The following is a 10734-nucleotide window of genomic DNA, read 5'->3' on the forward strand; positions in this document are numbered from 1 at the left end:
ATTAACTCAAAAGAGCTGATTTGTACAGTTTCATTAGGACTGCAAAACTACTGGTGAGGACAGAAATTGATCAACTGTTCCAGAGCTGTGACTTCAATTTCTCTGATGCCGCCCCAAGATTACATATTAAATGATAAAATTACATGTTAATATGATTTTAGTGTGATAAAATTGCTTACTAACCTTTTTTGTATAACGTTATAACCAATACAAGGATTTCATTCCCATGACAGATAAGGTTAGTAATCGATTTTATCACAGTAAAACATGTTAACACGTCTCATGTTAACATATTGTAGCTACACTTTTAAAACAATGTGTATTTCAGTTAGTGTGGACTAGTTCCATTCACCGCCATTGAAAGTGTTTTACTGTAACTCTGAAATTTGCTCTTTTTAAATAAGGGAGGGACGAGTAAAAATGTATTATTTATTTTTAAGTATTTTTTATAGAAATCAACATTATGCCACAAATGTTATTGATAGAGCTTAACTTTTATTTAACTAGTCCTATTCCTGTGAAGTGAACTCAAAATTTGACAATGATAAATCCCTGCAACTATATAAGGCGAACAAAGAGACCGCTGTGTAGTAGCGTTCATTCTTGTTGTTAATTTTCAATGTAAATGTATTTTAGTAATAATGTTTAATCTGCTGTTCTTCGTTGTCTGCAACAAAGCTGCAACTACATTTCTTTTTTTTTTTTTTTTTATCATACCAATATAGTAGGCTACAATTATAAAAGAGTTGACATTTTATCAAAGGGTGCTTTTATAAAACTGTATCATACAGAATGATGGATACAACAAGCGTTGTTCTCCTCACCAGCCACAACATATTGATTAACTGAATAACACGCATGAGTAGATCTTTAAAAGGTTGCGTCAGTTCATGATTAGATTGGAATTGTGACGTAGAGGGTTCTATTTTCATTCAAAACTCATTTTAGTGCTGCAAATTGCCTTCACATTCACAAAGCGTTGGTCCTCGAGCTCTCCCCGCCCCGCGCCTCCTGTGGGTGGGTCCACGCTGCACTCGCGCACACAAAGACGCAGAACTGGCGCGAAAGCAGTAAAATCACTTTTACCGGCAGTGGGCTGGGGGAGGGTGCGGCTGCACTGCACCACGCGGATCGTTCGTTGCTGCCGTTGTAATCGGACACCCACTTTATTTCCGCAAGGAGAAAAACACTTTTTTTCCTCGTTGTTCAGGTTAAACGGCCGTAACACAAAGACGGTTGGGTGGCGCGCGCTGTTGTTTTCTGAGCGCGTGTGTACCGGAGTTTTTGCTGGTCCCGAGACCGGACGCTGCACTTCTTTGTTCTGTGCTGCGTCCTGTAAACTCTCTCTGGACGCGGCTGGTCTGTGACCCCACGCTGCAACCGGTAAGTGCATTTTTACTTCGGAATACTCTTCAGAATTAATTATATTCACTTTGTTGGACTTTTGTAGGAGTGTTGAAAATTTCCTGGATCTTATGCGAACAAGGTGGTTCGAAGTGCCTCTAATATTTATGAGAGTGATAAAACGCGATATTCTCAAGCAGACCAACCCACTTATAAGGGACCAGCAGTGAGCGATTACATTGTTTCCTTTATAGATAGTGTTAAGCTATAAACATACTTACAAATAAACGGAAAATTGTTAGTATATGGTTCCCATTAGGTAATATTTATATTCAGTAACCAACCCCTAGCGTTCTAGGGACGTTCTTTTGGGGTATTTTATTTAGAACCATAAACTAAAGTTCACAGAACGTTCTGTGCACTAAAATGTTTAGTTGGTTTGTTGCTTTGGTTGTTTTGAGGCGACTACTAGTGTGTCTTTCAATCTGTGTCTTCGCAACACAATGCTGCACACTGATCTAATCATTTGATCTAATGACATGTTCACGTTGTCTTCACAGATCCTCTAAAAGTTCTGCAGCAATGCCCGGAATCAACACTCACACGCTGTACAGCTGGGAGATGGAGCACTACTTTTACGACGAGATGGAAACCGAGCAGGACTTCTTTAAGTCTTCTGCTCCGAGCGAGGACATATGGAAGAAATTCGAGCTGCTTCCCACCCCACCCATGTCGCCGTCAAGGACTTTGTACGGGGACTACTTACTGTCGTTACCGGCGCCGCCGAAGTTATTACCATGTGACGAGGAGTACGAGGGGTTGTACAAGTTCGACCCCCTGGACATTTTTGAAAATCTAGGTTCCATCGTAATCAAAGACTGCATGTGGAGCGGGTTTTCCACGAGTCACCGGCTGGACAAAGTGGTTCACGGCGAGCGTGCACCTGTGACGGCTCCGATTCAGACCTCTACCTCATTACAGACAGTTTTGACCACACACAAAGGTCTCCATGCCGTACCGGGCACGCCCGTCACCCATGCGGCCCAGTGCGTGAACCCCGCAGCAGTCCTCGAGCTCCCTGTCCCGCATAACCAGAAAGGGGCTGTAGGGTCTTCCGGTTCTGAGGGTCGCTCTGATTCATCCGGTAAGAGATGGGGTTAAACGTGAATAGCTTAGTACTTCCCAGTTATAATGCAGGGAGTTGATTTGCACTTGATATTATTGCTGAGCTAGTAGTGACACAGTAATATCAGCTTCAGATTAACACGTGACACTAAAATAATGCAATAATCATTAACTAAACATAAAATGTACGAAAACATATGCATAACGATGTAACAAATAAGTAGAAACTAAAATATTATGGATTAATATATATTCTCTACTATTATATAAACTATTATGGACTTCTGGGTTCGCCTAATTATTTTACTGTAAAATTGTGTGTATATTCACTTGTTAACATAACAAACCTTTTAACTGCCAACTATAAGGTAAAATTGTACTTTTTACATCTAAGATAAATACTGTTCTTACAATGTTACGGAAGAATTAGTTATAATGTATTAACATTTTTACCATTTGGTTAATGGTTTTTACTTAAAAAAAATTATGTTCCCTTTTACCTTATGATGCGTTCACATACAACGCGAAGTGAAACGGTCGATTTGCATTGTATGTGAACGCACCATAACAGGGAGTGTTTGCAGATTCAATATTGCAGTATTTAAGTATAAAAAAACATGTTATACACAGGATATTCTTTTTCTCCATAATTCTAATGGTGCGTTCAGATACAATGCGAAGCGAGCGTTTCGAACAGCGCGATTACATGCAAAGATTCGCACAGGGCAAAATCACTTCATTCGTAAAAAATTGCATGCCGCGTTGTTGCAAGACTTTCTTCGCGTTGTGTGTGATCGCACCATTAGTTTAGCCTACCCATGAAAAGGAAAATATTGTTCCTCATGTCACACTATTGTGGATTTTAAATGTAACTTCCTCCCTAAGAATTGCATAATATAACTCCAACAGATCAAATTCACCATATTTAAACGTGTAAACCGGCGTCACACTTTCGTTAATTGTTACACAATGGTGTTTTTTTTGTGGTAAAGTTACTGTCCTCTTGCTCTCTGCCAACTCCGACCAGTGCTATGTTTTCATTTTATTATTGATCTCAAAGTGTGCTGTGTTAGAAAGTATTTTTTCTCAGATTGGAATGTGTGCTTAATGTACAAAATATTTTGTCATCTCAGATGATGATGATGATGACGACGATGAGATCGACGTGGTGACCATTGACAACCGACCGAAGCGTGGTCGACCTCCAAGCCGTCGGACGCCAGTGACCATCACTGTGAGTGCGGATCCATTCGGACCGTGTCCCAAACGCTTCCACATCTCTCTACATCGGCAGCAGCACAATTATGCTGCCCCCTCCCCCGACACAGAGCCTGAAGATGACTTTGACGAGATTGAGTCTGTGAGCAAACTGCCACGCCTGGAGCATTCATCCTCTCCCTCATCTCCACTCTCCTCACCTGCCACTTCTGACTCGGAAGACTTCAGCGAACAGCGGAGGAACTTCTTGGAGAGGAAGAGGAGAGATGACCTTCGCTCCAGGTTCCAAGCGCTCCGAGCCGAGATTCCAGGTCTGTCCGCATCAGCAAAGACTTCAAAGGTTGCGATTCTGACACAGGCAATGGAATACTTACTGCAGCTGCATACGTGCCAGCGGCGTCAAGCTCGGGAGAGAAGGAAACTGAAGGCCAAACAACAACAGCTTCTCCGGAAGATCAGCGTATTACAGAAATCCTGAAAAACATTCATTGTAACTCAAAAGCATCTAAAATTTTCCAAAGCTCATTATGAATGAGAACTCATTCTGTGACTAAAATTGACTGCAGGGAGGTCCACATTGAATTCTGCCCTTATAGAAGGGATCTGTATTATAAGTCTGTATATGTATGTGCCAAAGTGGTTGCTTTTGGCTGGGCTTTAGAGTTTGTGCCAGATGACATATAAGCCCTCAGTGAATTGTAAAGAGGAAGCTATTAGTGGTTGAAGTGTCTTCCTCCGTAGGAAGAAGGGTGGGTGGTTTGTGTGCATGTGGGGGTGTGTAGTAGGGTGAGGGGAGCATGGTGTTCCAACACATTTTGCATCAGGTTTTCCTGATTAGCTTATAGAAGGAAACCTAAAGTGTCTTGTTCATAACATGATCTGTACAAATCTGTTGTAAATACTGTATTCGGAGGATGTTTTCCTCCGGGATCATGAACTGCACAGAGAGTCTATTTTGTTAAAGAATAAAGCATCTAAAAATTAAGATCAGCTGTTTCCCCTATCTTTTATTTATCTCTTGAGCTGGTTGACTACAAAAAAGCGAAAACACAATGCTTCTATAAGATTGCTTTGCTCATACCGTTCTCATGCCTGCTGTTAAAACTGAAAGCGGAAGTAAAGTGCATGTTTACTGAAAAACAGGTAGTTCAAAGGTCGCCTTTACCACCCATAATCCTGAACAACAGGTTAAACGGTCACAAGTGTGAACTGACATTTCAGTTGTATCATCTCTGCTTGCAGAGATTAACTTTAATTTAATGCTGAACGGTAAAAAAAAAAAAGGCAAAATTTTGTCACCATGATTGACACCGTATGTTTATAGATTTAGTCTTGCTCTCTGGGTGTATTTGCCAAAGATTTCTGCAGAAGTGGGAGAAGTGCATTATGGGATGCCGGAAGCAAAAAGAGGAAGTGATGCAATTGGCCACAGCATTTTCCCCTCTATCTGAATTTCACTGGGATTCTTAAGAGTATTTGCAGATTTTACCTATAGGTATTTCCCCCATAAGGTTTTCTTTTGCAGGTTTGCTATAATTCTGTACAATTTGAAATCATAATATTGAAATCATAATATTGAAATCATAATATTTGCGCTATCAAAATATTTCATTTATTTTAAAACCAAACTAAACAAATTGGTTTTTGGTTAAAGTTTAAATTTTTATGTGATTTAATGTATTTTATATTATTTGTAAATAATTTTGCTGTTAGGACTTAGAGAAAGTTTCTCCTATGATCCCCCCCAAAACTGTAATGGATATTCTCAGATTTCTAATTAAAGGAATGTTCCTGGCTCAATAAAAGTTAAGCTCAATCGACAGCATTTGTGGCATAATGTTGATTACTAGAAAAAGTTACTTACTCGCCCTTGATTATTAAAATAAAGCATTTACAATAAAGTACTTGGAAGTGAAATTGGATGTAATGATGGATATAACCACACAGATAAGGTTAGTAAGTGAATATATCACTAAATTGTGTTAAGTCTTGTAGTTATGATTTAAACGGTATTGCAGCATTTATGAACTGGCTACATTCACTTCCATTGCAAGTGCCATACATATCAATGTTTTAATTATATATACAGTATCTCACAAAAGTGAGTACACCCATCACAGTTTTGTAAATATTTGATAATATCTTTTCATGTGACAACACTGAAGAAATGACACATTGCTACAATGTAAAGTAGTGAGTGTACAGCTTGTATAACTGTAAATTTGCTGACCCCTCGAAATAACACGGCCATTAATGTCTAAACCTCTGGCAGCAGAAGTTAGTACACCCCTTAGTGAAAATGTCCAAATTGGGCCCTAGTGTCAATATTTTGTGTTACCACCATTATTTTCCAGCACTGCTTTAACCCTCTTGGGCATGAAGTTCACCAGAGCTTCACAGGTTGCCACTGGAGTCCTCTTCCACTCCTACATGATGACATCACGGAGCTGGTGGATGTTAGAGACCTTGTGCTCATCCACCTTCTGTTTGAGGATGCCCCACAGATGCTCAATAGGGTTTAGGTCTGGAGACATGCTTGGCTAGTCCATCACCTTCACTCTCAGCTTTTTTAGCAAGGCAGTGGTCGTCTTGAAGGTGTGTTTGGGGTTGTTATGCTGGAATACTGCCCTGCGGCCCAGTCTCTGAAGGGAGGTGATCATGCTCTGCGTCAGTATGTCACAGTACATGTTGGCATTCATAGTTCCCTCAATGAATTGTAGCTCCCCAGTGCCGGCAGCACTCATGCAGCCCCAGACCATGACACTCCCACAACCATGCTTGACTGTAGGCAAGACACACTTGCCTTTGTACTCCTCACCTGGTTTCCGCCACACACGCTTGAAACCATCTGAACCAAATAAGTTTATCTTGGTCTCATCAGACCAGAGGACATGTCCTTAGTCTGTTTGTCTTCAGCAAACTGTTTGCAGGCTTTCTTGTGCATCATCTTTAGAAGAGGCTTCCTTCTGGGCTGACAGCCATGCAGACCAATTTGTTGCAGTGTGCGGCGTATGGTCTGAGCACTGACAGGCTGACCCCCCACCCCTTCAACATCTGCAGCAATGCTGGAAGCACTCATACGTCTATTTCCCAAAGACAACCTCTGGATATGACGCTGAGCACATGCACTCAACTTCTTTAGTCGACCATGGCGAGGCGTGTTCTGAGTGGAACCTATCCTGTTAAACTGCTGTATGGTCTTGGCCACCGTGCTGCAGCTCAGTGTCAGGGTCTAGGCAATCTTTATGTAGAGCAACATTTCTTTTTTTCAGATCCTCAGCGAGTTCTTTGCCATGAGGTGCCATGTTGAACGTCCAGTGACCAGTTTGAGGGAGAGTGAGAGCGATGACAATAAATTTAACACACCTGCTCCCCATTCACAACTGAGACCTTGTAACACTAACGAGTCACATGACACCGGGGAGGGAAAATGGCTAATTGGGCCCAATTTGAACATTTTCACATAGGGGTGTACTCACTTTTGTTGCCAGCGGTTTAGACATTAATGGCTGTGTGTTGAGTTATTTTGAGGGGACAGCAAATTTACACTGTTATACAAGCTGTACACTCACTACTTTACATTGTAGCAAAGTGTAATTTCTTCAGTGTTGTCTCATGAAAAGATATAATCAAATATTTACAAAAATGTGAGGGGTGTACTCACTTTTGTGAGATACTGTGTGTGTGTGTGTATATATATATATATATATGAGTCAAAATAATTTTTTGTTGAATTTAACATTATGCCACAAATTCTGTTAACTAAGCTTTTCTGTTTTTCACCCACATTGATTGTTTTCAAAAGTGTATAACTAAGTATGACCACTTTAGCAATATGAATAATATGCCTAATGCATAGGCCTATGTTTGGTGTTGTTGCAGGTGTACAGGGCTGTGAGGGGTACATTAGACAAAAAGGTTGTGAAACAGATTAATCTCACTGACACTTAAATAATAGTTTTGCATAAAGAAAAGATACACAATCCACCACAACAGCTGTGTTGACTTGATAATGGAAGTAACACCCACATTTCTCAATAAGCATCATGGGACGTAGGAAAAAGGTGGATAACTAAACTCTTTACAAATTAAACTTTCCTGTTCCTGGGTATTGTTAACTTGTACTGTTGAAACTTGTAAGTTATAACTGTATCTGCTGTACATTTTTGTTATGCTACAGCTTTTATTTTGATCTGGTGTGCCTGTTTATTATCTATCACTCCCTTTGTCACTTTATTCAAAGTGCATTGGGTAAGAATCCACACAAGTCTCTCTCTCAGACAAACACCTTATCAGCACTATCTCTGCCATCCAATGACCCAGATTCCATTCATATAGAATCACAGGAAGTCAGACAGCTCTAAACAACCTGACCCACTGAACCTAATGAAGCTAATCTATGCCACACACCCACTACTTATTACACGCCGACTTCACAGTCTCTCTCTGTGTTTCTCTTCTTTCTTTTTATCTCCGTTTTTCTCTGTCAAAGCAAGACTTATGTAACTACTGCAATTTGTGTTACATCGAGAACAGGCAGTGTTTTCAATATCTCATTCTGTCTTTCACCTCAACTGCAGTCAGTAGACGTTATGGTCTGTTTGCATTTGTGCCCACTAGGTGGCACATTACAGTTGATTTCTTTGGTGTTCTTTTCATACAGTGCATTTTGTTTGTTTGTTGTTGCATCGAACAATCTAATATAATTGTAAATACAGCATTTAAAAAACATTGATTGTAAATGATTAAAAATCACAAAAAGTGCCTACATGCAGCGATAATTAACAGTATTTAAGTGAAATTGTTAAGTAACAGTTGAGAGCAATGAATTCTTCACAGCTCTTTGAAGTCAATTTAAAACTTGAGTCTTCATAGGCTCACTTAGCTCGTGGTATGGTGCTGCTCTCTAGTAGTTGATCAGCTTATATACAGCCCTGTGCAAAAATCTTAAGCGCATTGTATTTTTCACAAAAACATTTGTCCTAAAACGTTATGTTATATATTCTACTTTTATTGTCCATCCATCCATCCATCCATCTTCAACCGCTTATCCGAAGTCTGGTCGCGGGGGCAGCTGCTCCAGCAGGGGGCCCCAAACTTCCCTATCCCGAGCCACATTAACCAACTCTGACTGGGGGGCCCAGAGGCGTTCCCAGGCCAGTGTGGAGATGTAATCTCTCCACCTAGTCCTGGGTCTTCCCCGAGGCCTCCTCCCAGCTGGACGTGCCTGAAACACCTCCCTAGGGAGGTGGCCAGGGGGCATCCTTACCAGATGCCCAAACCACCTCAACTGACTCCTTTCAACGCAAAGGAGCAGCGGCTCTACTCCGAACTCCTCACGGATGACTGAGCTCCTCACCCTATCTCTAAGGGAGAAGCCCGCCACCCTTCTGAGGAAGCCCATTTCGGCCGCTTGTACTCGCGACCTAGTTCTTTCGGTCATGACCCAACCTTCATGACCATAGGTGAGGGTAGGAACAAAAATTGACCGGTAGATCGAGAGCTTTGCTTCTCGCAGATGATGTTGAGAGCTTTGCTTTTTGCAGATGATGTTGTCTTCATGTCATCATCGGTCCGTGACCTTCAGCTCTCACTGGATCGCTTGGCAGTCGAGTGTGAAGCAGCTGGGATGAAAATTAGCACCTCTAAATCTGAGGCCATGGTTCTCAGCAAGAAACCGATGGAGTGCGTACTCCAGGTAGGGAATGAGGTTTTGCCCCAAGTGAAGGAGTTCAAGTACCTCGGGGTCTTGTTCACGAGTGAGGGGACAATGGAGCGGGAGGTTGGCCGGAGAATCGGGGCAGCGGGGGCGGTATTGCACTCGCTCTATCGCACCGTTGTCACGAAAAGAGAGCTGAGCCGAAAGGCAAAGCTCTCGATCTACCGGTCAATAAATAAATACTTTTATTGTATAATTTGGAAATATACATTATAGATTTCAACATTCCCTTTGCAAATTGAGTTGAACTGATGAAGAACAAGGAGCCCTACAACAGATGTTATGTCCCCACAAAGCCTGGAACTCAACATCATTATTGAGTCATTCTGGGATTACATGAAGAGACAGAAGCAATTGAGACAGCATAAATAGATAGAAGAACTGTGGCAAGTTCTCCAAGAAGCTTGGAACATCCTATCTACCAACAACAAAGAAAAACTGTGTCCATGTGTAGCTCCCTAAGAGAATTGATGTCACACCAAATATTGATTTTGCTTCTTTTTTTTTTTTAATGTTTACTAGACTTTCTATGACGCTAATTGATTAATTAAAACCATTTATGGCATTATTTTTAAAAGCATCCTCATTATCAAACATTTTTCACAAGTGCCTTAAACTTTTGTACAGTACTCGTGGCCAAAAGTATTGGCAGTGACATAAATGTTGTGTTTCGCAAAGTTTTCTGCTTCAGTTGTTGTGGTGTTGATTTATATTGTTTCTAGATTATTGTGCAGAGTGATCAGATGCATTTTAAATAATTGCAAAAAGCTTAATTGGCCAATAAGATTATCTTTATCACAAAAACCCAAATTTCGCAGTTTTTTGGTCCTGGTACAAAATGACCAGCTAACATCATTTCACTAATCATATTAGCAGCACCTGGGAAAGTGTGAACAAGTACTAGTCAGGTGAAATCACTCTATCATTCTGATTGGATTATAAAAGCAGACTGTTTGCTATAAAAAGAGGGAAGAAGGGCTTCCAATCATTGTGTTCTTGTTAGCAATGTTACATCTAAAGAATGACTTGCAGCCATCATCACTTTGCATCAAAATGGCCACACATGCAAGGAAATTGCTGCAAAGAATATGGCACCTGAAAGAACCATTTACTGGATCATCAAGAACTTCAATGAGAGAGGTTCAACTGCAGTGAAAAAGGCTTCAGGACGTCCCATAGTGTCCAATAAGCACCAGGACAGTCTCCTCCTGAGGAGTCTGTGACGGAATCGTGTCACCACCAGTGCAGAGCTTGCTCAATATTGGCAGCAGGTTGGTGTGACTGCATCTGCACGCACAGTGAGGCGAAGACTTTTGGACCATGGCCTG

At 41.1% G+C, this 10734-nt stretch overlaps 1 protein-coding gene across 1 annotated transcript; it reads left to right on the top strand.

The window, feature by feature from the left end:
• Positions 1-1104: 1104 nt before the first annotated feature.
• LOC127618083 (protein L-Myc-1a-like) lies at positions 1105-4650 on the top strand. The gene is made up of 3 exons (XM_052090323.1): positions 1105-1383; positions 1905-2488; positions 3603-4650. Exons 2-3 carry the CDS (start codon positions 1927-1929, stop codon positions 4163-4165), a joined length of 1125 nt encoding a protein of 374 aa, XP_051946283.1. The 5' UTR covers positions 1105-1383; positions 1905-1926; the 3' UTR covers positions 4166-4650.
• The last annotated feature ends 6084 nt before the right edge of the window (positions 4651-10734 follow it).

The sequence above is a fragment of the Xyrauchen texanus genome, chromosome 24 (assembly GCF_025860055.1).
Source record: "Xyrauchen texanus isolate HMW12.3.18 chromosome 24, RBS_HiC_50CHRs, whole genome shotgun sequence".
Taxonomy (NCBI): Eukaryota; Metazoa; Chordata; class Actinopteri; order Cypriniformes; family Catostomidae; genus Xyrauchen; species Xyrauchen texanus.

Coding starts and splice junctions, on each gene's coding strand:
- LOC127618083 (XM_052090323.1), top strand. CDS start 1,927: ATGCCCGGAATCAACACTCACACGCTGTACAGCTGGGAGATGGAGCAC. Junction 2,489..3,602: donor GGGTCGCTCTGATTCATCCG/GTAAGAGATGGG, acceptor TTGTCATCTCAG/ATGATGATGATGATGACGAC.